This window comes from Drosophila subpulchrella, chromosome 2R (assembly GCF_014743375.2).
Source record: "Drosophila subpulchrella strain 33 F10 #4 breed RU33 chromosome 2R, RU_Dsub_v1.1 Primary Assembly, whole genome shotgun sequence".
NCBI lineage: Eukaryota > Metazoa > Arthropoda > Insecta > Diptera > Drosophilidae > Drosophila > Drosophila subpulchrella.
In genome coordinates this window covers 4060222-4075466 of record NC_050611.1, presented here as the reverse complement: position 1 = coordinate 4075466, position 15245 = coordinate 4060222, and the positions used below count along the sequence as shown (strand labels likewise).

The 15245-nt window shown below is 42.9% G+C and overlaps 7 protein-coding genes across 9 annotated transcripts; 5 read left to right on the top strand and 2 right to left on the bottom strand.

Moving 5' to 3' along the window:
• Positions 1–18: 18 nt before the first annotated feature.
• Positions 19–1819, top strand: LOC119549284 (retinol dehydrogenase 12). 2 transcript variants are annotated; one of them, XM_037857232.1, is made up of 7 exons: positions 19–226; positions 286–451; positions 511–608; positions 665–821; positions 878–1137; positions 1198–1425; positions 1804–1819. In XM_037857232.1, coding segments are annotated over exons 1-7 (996 nt in total). In that variant the 5' UTR covers positions 19–140; the 3' UTR covers positions 1805–1819. The 2 variants fall into 2 exon arrangements, with proteins under 2 accessions (XP_037713160.1, XP_037713158.1); XM_037857230.1 differs by lacking the exon at positions 1804–1819 and having other exon boundaries at positions 1198–1483.
• Positions 1820–1900: 81 nt separating this feature from the next.
• Positions 1901–3280, top strand: LOC119549285 (retinol dehydrogenase 12). 2 transcript variants are annotated; one of them, XM_037857233.1, is made up of 4 exons: positions 1901–2030; positions 2153–2416; positions 2475–2903; positions 2962–3280. In XM_037857233.1, exons 1-4 carry the CDS (start codon positions 1945–1947, stop codon positions 3176–3178), a joined length of 996 nt encoding a protein of 331 aa, XP_037713161.1. In that variant the 5' UTR covers positions 1901–1944; the 3' UTR covers positions 3179–3280. The 2 variants fall into 2 exon arrangements, with proteins under 2 accessions (XP_037713161.1, XP_037713162.1); XM_037857234.1 differs by having other exon boundaries at positions 2475–2891; positions 2962–3178.
• Positions 3281–3511: 231 nt separating this feature from the next.
• Positions 3512–4820, bottom strand: LOC119549905 (uncharacterized protein CG1339). Its single transcript, XM_037858219.1, has 2 exons — positions 3747–4820; positions 3512–3694 (listed from the first exon to the last, which is right to left on the bottom strand). The coding sequence occupies exons 1-2, from the start codon at positions 4818–4820 to the stop codon at positions 3512–3514; spliced, it is 1257 nt and encodes a 418-aa protein (XP_037714147.1).
• A 1042-nt stretch (positions 4821–5862) lies between these two features.
• LOC119551864 (retinol dehydrogenase 13) lies at positions 5863–7337 on the top strand. The gene is made up of 4 exons (XM_037861455.1): positions 5863–6007; positions 6060–6323; positions 6382–6798; positions 6856–7337. The coding sequence occupies exons 1-4, from the start codon at positions 5928–5930 to the stop codon at positions 7070–7072; spliced, it is 978 nt and encodes a 325-aa protein (XP_037717383.1). The 5' UTR covers positions 5863–5927; the 3' UTR covers positions 7073–7337.
• Positions 7338–9211: 1874 nt separating this feature from the next.
• On the top strand, positions 9212–10603 carry LOC119549927 (retinol dehydrogenase 13-like). The gene is made up of 5 exons (XM_037858268.1): positions 9212–9353; positions 9435–9698; positions 9762–9918; positions 9983–10242; positions 10296–10603. Exons 1-5 carry the CDS (start codon positions 9289–9291, stop codon positions 10522–10524), a joined length of 975 nt encoding a protein of 324 aa, XP_037714196.1. The 5' UTR covers positions 9212–9288; the 3' UTR covers positions 10525–10603.
• A 793-nt stretch (positions 10604–11396) lies between these two features.
• LOC119551142 (retinol dehydrogenase 13-like) lies at positions 11397–12898 on the top strand. Its single transcript, XM_037860332.1, has 5 exons — positions 11397–11559; positions 11684–11947; positions 12006–12162; positions 12220–12479; positions 12535–12898. Exons 1-5 carry the CDS (start codon positions 11480–11482, stop codon positions 12764–12766), a joined length of 993 nt encoding a protein of 330 aa, XP_037716260.1. The 5' UTR covers positions 11397–11479; the 3' UTR covers positions 12767–12898.
• LOC119551141 (dynactin subunit 4) lies at positions 12808–14742 on the bottom strand. The gene is made up of 2 exons (XM_037860331.1): positions 14479–14742; positions 12808–14330 (listed from the first exon to the last, which is right to left on the bottom strand). Exons 1-2 carry the CDS (start codon positions 14653–14655, stop codon positions 12960–12962), a joined length of 1548 nt encoding a protein of 515 aa, XP_037716259.1. The 5' UTR covers positions 14656–14742; the 3' UTR covers positions 12808–12959.
• Positions 14743–15245: the final 503 nt, after the last annotated feature.

The following is a 15245-nucleotide window of genomic DNA, read 5'->3' as shown; positions in this document are numbered from 1 at the left end:
AACAACAACAAAAAGAAAAGCTCCGTCACAGATGACCGAAAATATCGATAACCAGCTGTTAACGTGCGCTGTTAACCTCAACAGCATAAACACAGCTGTTTTCGTTTACTAGCCAATTTGTATATTTTTGTTTTCGTAAAATGTCACTATTTGCGTTTTTGAAGAGCCGCACCGTGTTCTGGCTGAGCCTCACAGGAACCACGACGGGATTTGCCTTCTTTGTCAAGTGGGTGCTCCGCTTTCCACACAGGATTCGTTAGTTTTATCCATTGATTTGTATTACAGGGACCTTATGCAAGGCGGTCAGTTCACCAAAGAAACAGATGAAACCGGCAAAGTGGTCATCGTGACGGGTGCCAACACGGGGATTGGCAAAGAAACGGTCAGGGAGATTGCGAAGCGCGGTGGCACTGTCTACATGGCCTGCAGGAACTTGAAGAAGTGTGAGGAGGTGGGTGCTTCATGGGATTAATTCTTGAAATTAGACTTACCTATAAATTCTTCTTACAGGCCCGCGAGGAAATCGTTCTGGAAACGAAGAACAAATATGTGTACTGCCGTCAATGTGACCTGGCTTCCCAGGAGTCCATCCGCCACTTTGTTGCTGCGTAAGCCTGGATACATCTCTATAATCCCTTATATGACCTACCATCTACATCCGCAGCTTTAAGCGGGAACAGGACCACCTCCACGTACTTATCAACAACGCCGGTGTCATGCGCTGTCCCAGATCTCTCACCTCAGATGGCATCGAACTGCAGCTGGGAGTGAATCACATGGGCCACTTTCTGCTCACCAACTTGCTATTGGATCTGCTAAAGGTACAGCAAGACTATAGCTATAAACCTACCAGCCTTCTAACCATTTCTACCATTAGAAATCCTCTCCCAGTCGAATTGTTAATGTCTCCAGTTTGGCGCACACTCGTGGAGAAATTAACACAGGCGATCTGAACAGCGACAAGTCTTACGATGAGGGCAAGGCCTACAGCCAGAGCAAGTTGGCCAATGTACTCTTCACAAGGGAGTTGGCAAAGAGATTGGAGGGCACCAAAGTGACGGCAAATGCCCTGCATCCAGGTGTGGTGGACACGGAAATTATCCGGCACATGGCCTTCTTCAATAACTTCTTTGCTGGGTTGGTACTAAACAGTATACCTCAAAAGCCTATTTACTAAAGAGGATATTTCCCTTACAGACTCTTTGTGAAGCCACTGTTTTGGCCCTTTGTTAAGACTCCCAAAAATGGTGCTCAGACCACATTGTATGTGGCTCTGGATCCCGAACTGGAGAAGGTGACGGGACAATATTTCAGCGACTGCAAACTAAAGGAAATGGCACCGGCTGCCACCGACAGTCAGACGGCGAAGTGGCTCTGGGCAGTCAGTGAAAAGTGGACCACGCCTACAATGATAAAAATACACTAGTTCGCATTGTAAAAAAATGTTACTTCTGTCTCCCGCATAAATTTTACGTTTTCTACAGACAACAGTTCTACCATTTATCTTATTTTAGTTAAGTTTGGCTTCGGTCAACTTTTGCCGGCTAAAGACAGTTAAAAGCTCATAATTTGAATGCGTACGAACGTTTGTACTCGGAAACCGGTTAGGGGCAATTTCTACATCATTTGTTTAAAATAGATATGTATATCCATTACCTTTTTTAACTTGAGCCTTCGGTCCAAAAGTTTAGGGTCATTTCACCAGTGGGAAACATTCAAGCCGTCGCTAAAGTGAATCAGTTTTCGGCTCCTTGTCGCAATTATCTATGTTAAATGTGTTGAGTAGTGTTTCCCTGATTACAGGCTACTTGTAGAACCCGGCACTATCAGTTTTATCAGTTGTCGTCCAGTAATCGCTGCGGCGATCACTTAAAAACTTGCGAAATTTTGCCCGCGTTGGCACTCTGCAAGAGACCACGAATACGGCCGGACCGATCAACTAGTATGGAAATCATTTTTAATTTTCTACGCAAAATTGCCCCCTTTCTTCTGGCCCATGGAATTGTCGGAATTATCGCCGTCTGTGTGAGGTAAGTAAGAGGCGCCGATTTGAAATGTAACGCTGAGCAGCGTTATCAACAGCGTATATCAGTGACGAAAAAGTAGTTATCACTAATCACCGATTAACTGGCATTATTGTACCCCGATTTAGGCTGTATATGCAGGGGGGAAAGTTCAGAAAGCAGACCGATGAGACGGGAAAAGTGGCCATCGTTACTGGCGGAAACACGGGTCTTGGCAAGGAAACGGTGTTGGAGTTGGCCAGAAGAGGAGCCACTGTTTACATGGCCTGCCGGAATAAGGAAAAGGGGGAAAGAGCTCGAAAGGAAATTATCAAGATGACGGGTAACTCGAATGTTTTCTCCAAGGAGTGCGACCTGTCCTCACTGGATTCCATTCGGAAGTTTGTAGAAGAGTGAGTCATAACCTAAACAAATGCTTTACTCTTATACTGATAATATATTTACCAAAAGCTTCAAGAAAGAGCAAAGGGAGCTGCACATCCTGATCAACAATGCTGGTGTCTTCTGGGAGCCGCGCGGACTGACAAAAGAGGGATTCGAAACGCACCTAGGAGTGAACCACATAGGCCACTTCCTCCTAACCAACCTCTTGATCGATGTGCTGGAGAGGTCAGCTCCTAGCCGTGTGGTGGTGGTGGCCAGCAAGGCCCACGAGCGGGGTCAGATTCATGTGGAGGACATCAACAGCTCCGACTTCTACGACGAGGGAGTGGCCTACTGCCAAAGCAAGCTGGCCAACATACTCTTTGCCCGGGAATTGGCCAAGCGGCTGGAGGGGACGGGTGTCACGGTGAACGCCCTCAATCCTGGATTAGCAGCCACGGAGATTGCCAGGAACATGGTCTTCTTCCAAACAAAGTTCGCTCAGTATGTGGTAGAGTGTGTCCTCTTCGAATCGCCCTTCCATATAAGTCGAGTTAACTATTTGCTTTTACAGAACAATCCTGAGGCCGCTCCTCTGGTCTATGATGAAATCAGCCAGGAACGGAGCCCAGACCACGTTGTATGCCGCCTTGGATCCCGACCTCGAAAATGTATCGGGTCAATACTTCAGCGACTGCCAGTTGGCATCCGTAGCTCCCGCTGCCCTCGACGACCAGATGGCCAAGTGGCTGTGGGCCCAGTCCGAAAAGTGGACAGAAATCGCTTTGTAAATTGGTTCACTCGGGTATTGTTATATAGCCTGTCGCTATCTAAGCCAATGGTATTCCTTACAACGCCACTGTTATTTAACAATAAACTTAATGCAGAAAACACTTTAGATACGATTAAGAAGTTTAGTTGTAGCCTTGATACCTTTTGGCTTCATCTTAAATCATTAGGCTTGGGAAACCTATTTGAGAAGGTCGTGTGAAAAAATTGTCCATCTCCAAATGGTATATACATATATAGGTTAAGTATCAACAGGAATAAGTAAATGGATAAGAAAAGCATTCCGTCCCTATAAGGTATATTTTTGGTGCTTAATCAAGTCAGGAATTTGTAATCTATTTATGAGTCAAACACTCTCTAATAATTCTTCCATATGATATAGTATACTGTACAAGCGACAACGCAGTTAGGATAACTGTGAGAATATAGTCCAAGGCGAACTGACGATCGCAGGTGATATCCAAAATGATCATGTTTTGGAGTGGTTCCAATTTCTGGTGAAGCATCAAAGAAGTATGCTGAAAATAATCCATGAATTACAGAAAGTAGGCAGTTCAAGAAAGATCTCACCTCGTTGTCGAGAACCACTACGGTTGGAAGGTGTGGTCTTATTTTTCTCACATACAACGTTTGTGAGATAACGATGAGCTGCTGTAGCTGTAATTCAGCATCGCGGATTCGGTCAGTACACATTCCCAGGATCAGCACATATAGGATGGGAATGAACACGGGTCCCAAACACCCGTCAGCAATTATAAAAATCTTGTTCTCAAGCTCGTCCTCGGCGAACAGGCTGCACTCTATGAGAAGTTCCATGTTGAAGATGCAGGTGAAGATCATAAGGTAAATAGAAGTCGAAAGCCAGGAAAACTTGTCCTTAATGTATTTGTGGAGATTGTTAATGCGGAGGTGCAGTTCAAAGAGGAGGAGCAATCGCTGATGAGCCTCAATCTCCTGCCGATTTTCGTAATCCTCGATAAAGCGCTGCAGGAACAGGATAATGGTGTGATACCAGCTGATAAGGATCAGCTGGTAAAGGAAATACCCTGCAAAGCAGTACTCCAGCAACACCCAGTACAGGAAGTTAATAACCAGGAAGTAGGGCTTGTTCCATAAGGCATCCAACAGAATGTAGAGTATCCACAGTTTGAACAAATACACTCCCAACAAAACATAGTCGCAGTTGTATACCATACCGATCTTTCGTTCGATCAGGCTGGTGATTTGCAGGATCTCGTTGACTGAATGTTCCACAAACCTCCGATCCCTTTTCAAATGCAGAAAAATCACCAAGCGCCGCAGGCCGGTAACGACTATTCCCAGCATGAGAACACTCATCACAAAGTTCTGGGCACTGCTTGTATGCACCAGTTTGATGTGGATGTATATGACCAATCCGAGAACGAAGTACTGCAGATATTGGCTGGCCACTAGCAAAACCTTGATGGCAACTACAATCTTTGACCATATTCGATGATAATGGGCCTCCTCCACTTGATTGGTTCGCTCATTGTAGTGCATCTTGAAGAAGTGGAATCCGCAGGCTATTGCGTAAATGGTCCAAGCACTCCCCTTAAAAAACAATCGGTGTATTGTTTGGGTTGGCTTTTTACGAAGCCTGCGAAAATCATCTTTATTCAACATGTCTCCGGGAATAAGTGAGCAGAAAGCTCATTTAGCTACGGATATAATATTAATCGAATCGAATTCCTGTGTTAATGACACAGACATAAACGAAATGTTGGAAATTACAAGGAGAAGGCTTAAACAAAAACCGCGAGAAAGAAAGCTACACGAAATGTGCATACCCTTGCAGTAATAAATTAACATTGAATAACTGAATAAATTTAATTATGCAATTAAGTTGGACTCCAGCGAAATAAAAAATGACCGGTCACGAACTGGGAGTTAAACGTAACTTTTTAGAATCAATACGTAAAATCAGTGGCGGATCCACGGGGGGGGAAATTAGGGAAATTTCCCCCCCCTTGGAACCACAGAACCTGAAAATTTTACTTGTTTGCTAGAAAAATATTCTCTGCAATAAAAAAATGAAAATACAACAGTGACACTCTTCTCACCAAATAATATTTTTGTTTTATAATTTGTACTGTATTTCTCTCGCAATAATAAGTTTGAACCCCAAATCGAAGAATAAGTTCAATTTCCCCCCCCAAGAATCGTCTCTGGATCCGCCACTGGTAAAATCCAGTTACCTAAACTAAATTAACTTATTATAATCAAAGCTTAATTCTTCAGATCATTTTATTTAAGTAAATTTAAATAAATAAATAAATATAATTAAGCAATTACGTTTGACTCCAGCGAAATAAAAAATGACCTGTCACGAACTGGTAGTTAAACGTAACTTTTTAGAATAAATAAGTTAAATCCATTGACTTAAATAAATTAGCTTATTATTAGCAAAGCTTTAATTCTTCACATCATTTTATCGTCATATTAACCAACGACTCAAACAAAAACCACTTAGGATCAACGGTTATAATAATTTTATACATTTTAGTATCAAACTTTGACCAGACGGTAACAAGTCTCGGAAGCCTCAGTTACTCTCCGAGACTTGCAAAGCCCTCCGACCTTATACTACCGATGGTATTTTTACCGGTTTATGATCATTAATGTATCAAGTATGTGCATTCCAAGGTTTTGATATTACTGTATATAGAAAAGTGTACGTGGGCCTCATCTCGCCAGTCGACACTTGTAGCTGGTAGCATTCGGAGTGGAAAAATGAATGCAACCAAGGATTACCTATTTAGCCCGCTGGTATATGGGTCAACACTTTCTGCTATTGGAATATACTTTCTCAGGTGAATTTAAAAGACTTTCTCTGAAATTCCTATAAATTTTGAACTTCTTTAGGCAGTATATGCAGGGTGGCCAGTTTACAAAGCAAACGGATGAGACTGGCAGAGTTGTGATTGTGACCGGCTGTAACCAGGGAATTGGCAAGGAGACCGTGCTGGAATTGGCTCGCAGGGGAGCCACCATATATATGGCCTGTCGCGATATGAGAAAGTGCCAGCAGGCACGTCAGGAGATCATCAGGGCGACTAACAATCACAATGTTTTCGCGCGTGAACTGGATCTGTGCTCCATGAAGTCCATAAGGAACTTCGCAGATGGGCAAGTTTTCACCTTTTAAATTTAAAAAAATATATATTTAATATATATATTTTCACAGCTTCAAGCAAGAGCAAAATAAACTTCACATTCTTATCAATAACGCCGGCATTATGGACTGCCCCAAGATGCTGACGGAGGATGGTTTCGAAATGCAAATAGGTGTGAATCACATGGGTCACTTCCTGCTCACTCTTTTGCTCCTCGATGTCCTGAAGAGTTCCGCCCCCAGTCGAATTGTGGTCCTATCCAGCATTGCTCACCGATTCGGTAGAATTAATCGAGATGATCTGAACAGCGAAAAGTCCTACGATCGAAAGATGGCTTATTGTCAGAGCAAATTGGCCAACATCCTTTTCACCAGGGAGTTGTCAAAACGTCTGGAGGAAACTGGAGTCACGGTGAATGCCTTACATCCTGGTGTAGTGAACACGGAGCTTTTTCGAAATACCCCATTCTTGGGATCGAAGATTGGAAAGTACGTTCGCTTATTGGTTGAACCCTAAAAATATATTAATTAATGGTTTGCTTTTAGAATCGTAATTGCACCTTTCATTTGGATTTTTATAAAGACTGCCAGAAACGGAGCCCAGACGTCACTGTATGCAGCTCTGGATCCCAGTTTGGAAAACGTCTCAGGAAAATATTTCAGTGATTGCAAGCCAAAGCATGTTGGGTCTGCCGCCCAATATGATGATGATGCCGAATTTCTGTGGGCGGAGAGTGAGAAGTGGACGAACATTAGTATTTGACCGAACAAATGATGGCTTTAACTTTTGACCCTAAATGAAATTACAATTTTTTTAAGAGGCATATACATATACCATGAGTTTAAAGTCCTCTGCAGTTTTTAGCACCAACCTTAAACATTGTTAAACCTATTTTAGGAGGATATGTTTTCTTTTTTTGATGGTTTTTTGTAACGCACGTGTTATAAATTTATTAAGTACAATTTTAAATCATTTGCTATACTCAACATGTAAACTATAATTTGTAATAAATTACATTTAAATATAACTAACATTATAAAAAGCTTAAAATATTTTTCGGTGCCCTATCTCCTAGATAGTCCCTGCATACCCGCTGTTATCTGTATTGTAATTAGAATCGATCCCGCTCTTAGAAAACCTTTAAACAAAATTCTCTCATATTATATTCACTCTTATCGTGATGACTCGTATTCTCTGTCCCCATATTCGCCCAGTGGTCGTTCTCTTGCAACTTTAACAATTAAATCATCGTGAATTTTCGTTATTGCTGAGCACGGAGAACGTATACCTATTGAAGAGTATTTATATAAAAAGAGTAGCAGTATTGACAGCATATAACAATGAAAGAGTCTTCTGTGAACACACAAAACTACTTAAAGCTGAATATTGTGAAATGAAAAATGTGTTTTATAACTGGTAATACTTAACTATTATGATATATTAGCTTAAACAATTATGAACAATTTTTTTCCAGGCATCATAAACAAGGCATTCAGTTCAAGAAGCAAGCCGTCGAAACGGGTAAGATATTATTTCGTTCGTAAATTCGTTGCTGGACTTGTATCATAAAAATTACTAAGAATTCCAGCATGTAACTTAAAATTCTTCTTTAAAATAACTTCAATCGAGAGCAGAATAAGACGTGCCTATTAATAATGCTGGAAATATGAGATATCCTCATAGATTGACCCAAGACAGGTGTGAATCGCAGCTAGGCATTAAACCACGTGGGTTCCATCCTGCTTACGAACCTGTTGCTGGATGTTTTACAGGTAATGCGATTTTGATTTATTTATTATGATATATGACTGATCTAGAAATATGTCTTAGAAAACTGCACCGAGTCGAGTTGTGGTCCTTTCAAGCGATTGGTAGAAACAGGTATCACGGTAAACGCCCTTAATCCTGGTTCCGTTCCAGAACTGGCCAGGGATTGGAATACTCTAAATGCTTATTATATGCAGTGAGCTTATATATACGTTTTATTGATAACTTTACTTATTATTGAAGCACGTTTAGATATATTTTAAAGCCTGTGATGTGGCCCGTTCCTGTCCTTAAATCGCGATTTGGAAAAGGTTACAGGGCGGTATTTTCACAACTGCCAGAAAGAGGAACAGGCAGCTGCCGCTAGGTAAGACATAACCGACAAATTGGTGTGGGCCGAGAGCGAAAAATGGACTGGAATAATTACGACGTGGGCTATAATTGCTATCATCATTGGTTTATTTATGTAGGTGAAACTCGGTGGGTTCTCATGTAGAAAAATTTTTTGGAAAACATTGCGCGGCCATTGTGTTCAAAAGTATGATGCGCGTGCTCTAACAATCTGCCCTAAAATAATTCCCGGATCGCCACTGCATCTCATGAATCCTATCATAGTTTAAAAATTTGCGATATTAATATTTTAGTAATGTTCTATGTCAAGGTAATATACACTACCAACACCATAAACTTGAATTATATTAGAAGTGCCTAATAGTATGTAACACCCGTTTTACTAAAGAACGTTCTTAAACTTCATCAATACAAAACTTAAAATTTATTTCTATAATGCAGTTAAGTTTTTCTGTTAAAATGCAACTCATTTTATATGGGTACAAACATTTCGTGACATTCGTTCTCGCAGCTCGATGATAATTGATTAGGTCTATAAATAAGCCTGCGTTTAAACAAATGGTTTAACAAGCTGTTTGCCCTAACAAGACTTCGGCTAAGATCGTTTTGGCCGACGTATATTCGGGCCTGCAATGCACACGTATACGTAATATTTTCAAAACATTACGAATTTGCTCTTCTTCTCCAACCTACTGCGTTCTCTTCTCGTAAGTTCGAAATATTCTCATCGTGAGTAAGCATTTTATGGCTGTCGTGTACTTTCTCACAGATAGCGAACATGGTATTTAAAAGACAGCTGGAGCCGGCATAGCTGGCATTCACTGAGAGATCCCTCAACTGGAAGTAACTGCAGAATAAAAATGGGCTGCTTGACTTGTTTGTTGTTTTGGCCGGCTATCATTGCTGGAGCTGTGTATTTTCTGAGGTAATTTCAGCATGAAATACTTATGCTTCTTATGAGTAATACGAACTGAGCTAAATACAATATCCCACGATTGAATTTCAGGAAATACATGCAGGGCTGTCAGTTCACCAAGAAGACCGATGAAACGGGCAAGGTGTTCATTGTCACCGGTGCCAACACGGGAATCGGCAAGGAGACAGTCCTGGAGATTGCCAAGCGCGGAGGAACCGTGTACATGGCCTGTAGGGATATGAACCGATGTGAAAAGGCCCGCCAGGATATCGTCCGGGAGTCAAATAACACAAATATTTTCGCCCGCGAGTTGGACTTGAGTTCTCTGGAATCCATTCGTAAATTCGCTGCGGGGTAAGCAAACTTAACTGATCAATAAATATGCCTATTACTAAAACAAATTCATTTGTAAATCAGTTTCAAGAAAGAGCAGGACAAGCTTCATGTCCTGATCAACAACGCAGGAGTTATGCACTGCCCCAGGACTCTGACCAAGGATGGCTTCGAAATGCAGCTGGGTGTTAACCACATGGGACACTTCCTCCTCACCCACTTGCTCCTGGATGTTCTGAAGGTAATTTTGGCATTTGGAAACTACTGACTTTTAAAACACATTACTAACTTTATATACCTCGTAGAAAACTGCACCCAGTCGCATCGTAAACGTGTCCAGCCTGGCTCACCTTTACGGCTCTATCAACATTGATGACCTGAACAGTGAGAAATCGTACAGTAGAACGGGTGCCTATAGCCAGAGTAAACTGGCCAACGTTCTGTTTACCCGGGAATTGGCCAAGCGCCTGGAGGGAACTGGGGTCACGACTAATTCCCTGCATCCCGGAGCTGTGGACACGGAGCTGACGAGGAACTGGAAGTTCATGGAGAACATCTTTGCATGGTAAGTTGTAAGTTAGCCATTGTCCGAACTAGATATTAATCGTTGTATTTTAGGTCCTTGGTGAGGCCTGTGCAATGGATTCTTTTCAAGACTCCAGTGAGTGGAGCGCAGACCACCCTCTACGCCGCTTTGGACCCCGAACTGAAGGAGGTCTCTGGACTCTACTTCAGCGACTGCAAGCCGAAGGATGTGTCAGCAGCCGCAAAGGACGAAAAGACTGGAAAGTTCCTGTGGGCAGAGAGTGAAAAGTGGACAGGCGTTAATACGTCCAAATTGGATTAAAGAAATTATGTAATCCATCACCAGCCATTTCATTATTTATTACTTTAATCTTATTAAAATAAAATCATCTTTGAACTTACAAAATTATTTTTAATTTTTGTCCCCAGAAGGGGTCGTAACTTATTATACCAAAATATATGGGATAATCCAGTTTTTGGAAAGGACATTATTTAAAATAATCCATAAGGATCAGACATATTTTAGTTTTCTTACGGATATCTTAGACGATATTTTATACCTGAAAATAGTAACTTTATCTTGAAAGGTAAAAAATTACATAATTAAATTTCGGACGCGACAAAATGTAACTTTTCCTGGGAAGGGCCATATCGATACTGACTATAATCTGGTTACCCCCAAAGACTCGAAGGAATGGAACTCAGACATCCATTTGGGGGACGTTATTGGTCAGTACTTTATCGACTGCAAGCGAAAATAGGTAGGTCCCCTAGCAAACTAGAGCGAGATATGGACAACCTTTTTTATATTTAATTAAAGTTATAGTTTATTTATCTATGCAATCCGTGTTCCATAAAAGAAACCCTTAAATAAAAATAATTACTTTAACCTTCATATAAATACGAGATATTACTCGTTTGCCGGTCAAGAATATTTTTGATAGAGTCGGAAACGACTTCATCACTGAGTTAGACAATTATAAATTCATAACTATAATATCCTTTAAATAGGTTTGCTTATTAAAACTTGATCAGCGAATTCCACCCCCCTTGTAGAACAAACTGTGCTCTTATTTTAAGGGAGCAACCTTCTCTTTGCCTTTTGATTTTTCCGATTTCGCCATGTACATGAGAATCAGAGATTATATATATTTGTATCGCAGTAGCCCTGTTCAGTAGTATTTCAACAGCTGTGCTTTTCGTACCGCCTAGCATTCTACGAGTGAACTCAGATCTGACAACACCCCAAACAGTAAACAAAATAAAATATATTCAAAATGTGCATTTTCATCGATTGTTTATTGAGCCCCATAATACTGTGGCCAGCTATCATTGGCGTGGGTATCTACCTCTTGAAGTAAGTTCCGTGAATAAATTCTGGAAATTATGAAACATACAATGACGACGAATGGATGACTCGCAATTATGATTTGCTAGTTATAGATAACCGAGTTTCACCACAATGTTTTTGTTATTTACAGGGAATATATGCAGGGAGGGCAATTCACAAAGGATACCGATGAGACTGGAAAAGTGTTTATTGTTACGGGAGCCAACACCGGTATTGGCAAGGAGACAGCTCTGGAGATTGCCAAGCGCGGAGGAACCGTGTACATGGCCTGCAGGGATATGAACCGATGTGACAGGGCCCGCAATGACATCATAAAAGAGACGAATAACCAGAATGTATTCTCCCGGGAACTTGATTTGAGTTCCTTGGAATCCATCCGTCAATTTGTGGTTGGGTAAGCTAACCAGAGTAAGCCTCTAGTTTTTATGTCTTATAATTTATTCCCTTGCTAGTTTCAAGAAAGAGCAGAATAAGCTAGATGTCCTGATCAACAATGCCGGCGTGATGCGCTGCCCCAAGATGTTAACCAAGGACGGCTTCGAACTGCAATTGGGTGTCAACCACATTGGACACTTTCTGCTGACTAACCTCTTGCTCGATGTGCTGAAGGTATGTGTGGATTATATTAATCAAGTACATAAGATAACCATCTAGTAAATTTTCCAGAAATCGGCTCCTAGTCGCATTGTCGTCGTTTCCAGTCTGGCCCATACGCGGGGCGCTATTAACGTGGATGACCTAAACAGCGAGAAGTCCTATCATGAGGGCCTAGCCTACAGCCAGAGTAAATTAGCCAACGTCCTGTTCACCCGAGAACTGGCCAAGCGCTTGGAGGGTAGTGGTGTTACAGTCAACTCCCTGCATCCCGGTGTTGTGGACACGGAACTGGCGAGGAACTGGGCCTTCTTCCAGACCAACTTCGTGAAGTAAGTGGAAGCTATAGAAAGAATGGAACTCTATTAGTAACATTACAAACTTCAGATTCTTTTTGAAGCCTATGATTTGGCCGCTTTTGAAGACACCGAAAAGTGGAGCCCAGACCTCAATTTATGCTGCTCTGGATCCGGAACTGAAGGATGTCACTGGCTTGTACTTCAGCGACTGCAAGCCAAAGGCTGTGGCCCCCGCTGCCTTGGACGATAAGGTTGGAAAGTTCCTGTGGGCCGAGAGCGAGAAGTGGACAGGTTTGGCTAGTCCTGCAACCAAAGACTGAGCAAGCGCGAAGATAAAGTGTATTATGTAAAAAATACCGAGTAGGGTTAGAACAAGCGGTTTAATCTTTAATACTAGCTGCTTTTCGCGAATGGATTAATAAATAAATACATATTTTCCTAGCTTTCATAAAGCGTGTTTTATGTTTCTGATAAGTTCGATTAGTATGCCAATTGGGCAATTAAGTTTCCATCTTAGTTGGCCTTTGGCTCAATGGCGCCTGCGGTGATGAACACCCTAGAGTGGAGCGCATGGGTGGTGGGCTCCTTTTTCTCGGACGCATTGGTTACGGTGTTGACGTATGTGTACTGCATATAGAAGCCCAGCACCACGTCAGTGCTCGCGGGCAGCTCCTCTGCAGGCGTAAACTGGAGTCGTAAGAGCACCTTGTGGCCCTTGCGCCAAACAATGAACTTGGGCTCCTCGGTGGGCAGCTGTACGTACTCATCAAACTCCTTGGAATCATCGCGCTGGCTGAGCACAAACTCGCTTTCCAACGGCACTATTTCGGCGTTAGACAAATCTACCACATCTCGTTTAACCTCTCGGGTTGAGTTTTGACGCGACAAGGTGATGCCTACAGCCTTGAGAAGTGGTGACGAGGAAATCGGCTCATCCTTCACAACACGATTGGCCTCCGTTGACAGTTGCGGATCCTCGGGAGGAGCTGCAGTCAACAGGCGAATGGTCATATCGTACATGGTTGGATTGGTGAGCTTCAGCAGGATGGCGTTGCTCTTGCCGGGCAACAGCGGCTGCTCGCATCGCACCATCACAACCTCGGGAACATGGTAGCTGGCGAAGAGCTGGATGCGGTACTTGATCGACGTGGGATGGTACTCCGGCTTGATCAGGTTGTGCTCGCACTGCCGGCATCGCAGCGACCGCTTGATCCACAGCGATCGCCGTTGCGGATACAGACTACCGACAGCAGTAGGTTGATCCGCCGGCTGGCTGTGTCGCTGGGTGATTGTCGTGACATTGCGAAGGTTCAACGGTTCCGTGAAGATGGTCGCCGGCAGTCCCTCCACCTCGGCCGTGGCTTCAGCCGGCGTGATCACGGCCTTGGCCTTGGGCACCTTGTCGTTCCAGCCGATCTGGCGGCGAATGAGTGATACGGTCAGACCAGTGCGATCCGTCAGGCTGGGGAACTTGTGCTGCTTGGGCGCCTTGCGCCGCATGAACTCCATTTTCTCCTGCTTTTCCTGCAGCACCACAGCCTGGAAGTACTCGACCAGGGCGTTGAAACGCGCCTGGTACAGGCACTCGTTATCCGGCCAGGTGCCCGTGGCCACGCCCTGGTCGGGAATGCCCACATCCCGTGTTGTCCAGCGGCAGGACAGACAGGACAGATAGTACATCTTCTTGGTGGTGGGCACCGCCGAGGGCTTGCTGCTCGCCGGAACAGGGGGCGTGGTGTCGCCCTTGGAGTCTCCGCCATCCTTGGCGTCCTTCGCCTCCTCAGTCTTGCGCACCACTGGCACGGTGGAGGCTCGGGCGGACAGGGTGTGCTGACAGCAGGGACAGTCGAAGCAGTTGGCGCAGCAGTTTTTCTTGTGGCGTGCCTAAAATAAACAAAAATAAGTAACTTGATTCATAGCTGAAAATGGGAAAGTACTAATGCAGTTTTTAATAACTAGTGACTGCACTATTAAATATAACTTTCATTGTTGTCTGTAGACAGGCAGAGTATATTTTACAGACTGATCTTACCTCAGTGGAAGGGATGTTCTCCAGGCAGTTGGAGCAGAAATGGGACTCAATTTCGTGCGTCACGCAGAATCCGCAGCGCAGCTTTGGGCAGTGGCGGCAGAAGAAGAGCTTGTTGATCGGGTTCAGGATGCCGCAGGAGCACGCGTACTTAACGGGACTCGGTTGCATGAAGCTCATCTTGGACGACGCTGAATTTCTCCTGGTTTTTCAGTAAATTTGCAAATTTCTCCTCTTCTTCCACAAATGACGACAGCTGTTATATCGATAGACCGATGATGTACAATGTAGTCATCGATGCATGTACGTCTATCGCTGGGCAGCCCTGGTCATGTGGCGGTAATTATGACTTCCGGTATAACAAGTTTAAAAAGCATTGACGGACATTTAGGCATAGTTAAGATTCCCTTGAAGTCTAAAAACTTTAACTTTTTTAACTCCCTTTCAGAAGAAAGAACTTAGTAATATTTAAATTTTTAAATGGAATTTGTATTTAACTAATCGGAACATGGTTTGTGGATTTAAAAGTACATAATAAAAAGATCCAGAGAAAACGTATAGAGATGTCCCTCTGAAAATTAGCGCAAAGCTATTTATGTAGTATTCCCGATTATAAAATATGTAGCAATTTATTTGAATTTGTTTTTAAATATGCCCAGAGAGTAGGTGTGGACCATTTAAAAATGTTAAATAAAACATTTACTCTTTATTTGCGTGATAAATATTCAAGTGCACTTATCTACTATTTCTTTTTCAACAATAAAAACAAG

What these genes read in the sequence shown, in the direction of transcription:
- LOC119549285 (XM_037857233.1), top strand. Translation starts at nt 1,945, where the DNA reads ATGGAAATCATTTTTAATTTTCTACGCAAAATTGCCCCCTTTCTTCTG. An exon ending in ATTCGGAAGTTTGTAGAAGA is followed by an intron (nt 2,417 to 2,474) that starts GTGAGTCATAAC and finishes ATTTACCAAAAG; the next exon opens with CTTCAAGAAAGAGCAAAGGG. An exon ending in TTCGCTCAGTATGTGGTAGA is followed by an intron (nt 2,904 to 2,961) that starts GTGTGTCCTCTT and finishes TTGCTTTTACAG; the next exon opens with AACAATCCTGAGGCCGCTCC.
- LOC119549927 (XM_037858268.1), top strand. Translation starts at nt 9,289, where the DNA reads ATGGGCTGCTTGACTTGTTTGTTGTTTTGGCCGGCTATCATTGCTGGA. An exon ending in TGCTCCTGGATGTTCTGAAG is followed by an intron (nt 9,919 to 9,982) that starts GTAATTTTGGCA and finishes TATACCTCGTAG; the next exon opens with AAAACTGCACCCAGTCGCAT. An exon ending in ATGGAGAACATCTTTGCATG is followed by an intron (nt 10,243 to 10,295) that starts GTAAGTTGTAAG and finishes GTTGTATTTTAG; the next exon opens with GTCCTTGGTGAGGCCTGTGC.
- LOC119549284 (XM_037857232.1), top strand. Translation starts at nt 141, where the DNA reads ATGTCACTATTTGCGTTTTTGAAGAGCCGCACCGTGTTCTGGCTGAGC. An exon ending in GGATTTGCCTTCTTTGTCAA is followed by an intron (nt 227 to 285) that starts GTGGGTGCTCCG and finishes TTTGTATTACAG; the next exon opens with GGACCTTATGCAAGGCGGTC. An exon ending in TTCAATAACTTCTTTGCTGG is followed by an intron (nt 1,138 to 1,197) that starts GTTGGTACTAAA and finishes TTTCCCTTACAG; the next exon opens with ACTCTTTGTGAAGCCACTGT.
- LOC119549905 (XM_037858219.1), bottom strand. Translation starts at nt 4,820, where the DNA reads ATGTTGAATAAAGATGATTTTCGCAGGCTTCGTAAAAAGCCAACCCAA. An exon ending in TAGTGGTTCTCGACAACGAG is followed by an intron (nt 3,695 to 3,746) that starts GTGAGATCTTTC and finishes GATTATTTTCAG; the next exon opens with CATACTTCTTTGATGCTTCA.
- LOC119551142 (XM_037860332.1), top strand. Translation starts at nt 11,480, where the DNA reads ATGTGCATTTTCATCGATTGTTTATTGAGCCCCATAATACTGTGGCCA. An exon ending in TCTTGCTCGATGTGCTGAAG is followed by an intron (nt 12,163 to 12,219) that starts GTATGTGTGGAT and finishes TAAATTTTCCAG; the next exon opens with AAATCGGCTCCTAGTCGCAT. An exon ending in TTCCAGACCAACTTCGTGAA is followed by an intron (nt 12,480 to 12,534) that starts GTAAGTGGAAGC and finishes TACAAACTTCAG; the next exon opens with ATTCTTTTTGAAGCCTATGA.
- LOC119551141 (XM_037860331.1), bottom strand. Translation starts at nt 14,655, where the DNA reads ATGAGCTTCATGCAACCGAGTCCCGTTAAGTACGCGTGCTCCTGCGGC. An exon ending in AGAACATCCCTTCCACTGAG is followed by an intron (nt 14,331 to 14,478) that starts GTAAGATCAGTC and finishes TGTTTATTTTAG; the next exon opens with GCACGCCACAAGAAAAACTG.
- LOC119551864 (XM_037861455.1), top strand. Translation starts at nt 5,928, where the DNA reads ATGAATGCAACCAAGGATTACCTATTTAGCCCGCTGGTATATGGGTCA. An exon ending in ATTGGAATATACTTTCTCAG is followed by an intron (nt 6,008 to 6,059) that starts GTGAATTTAAAA and finishes GAACTTCTTTAG; the next exon opens with GCAGTATATGCAGGGTGGCC. An exon ending in ATAAGGAACTTCGCAGATGG is followed by an intron (nt 6,324 to 6,381) that starts GCAAGTTTTCAC and finishes ATATTTTCACAG; the next exon opens with CTTCAAGCAAGAGCAAAATA.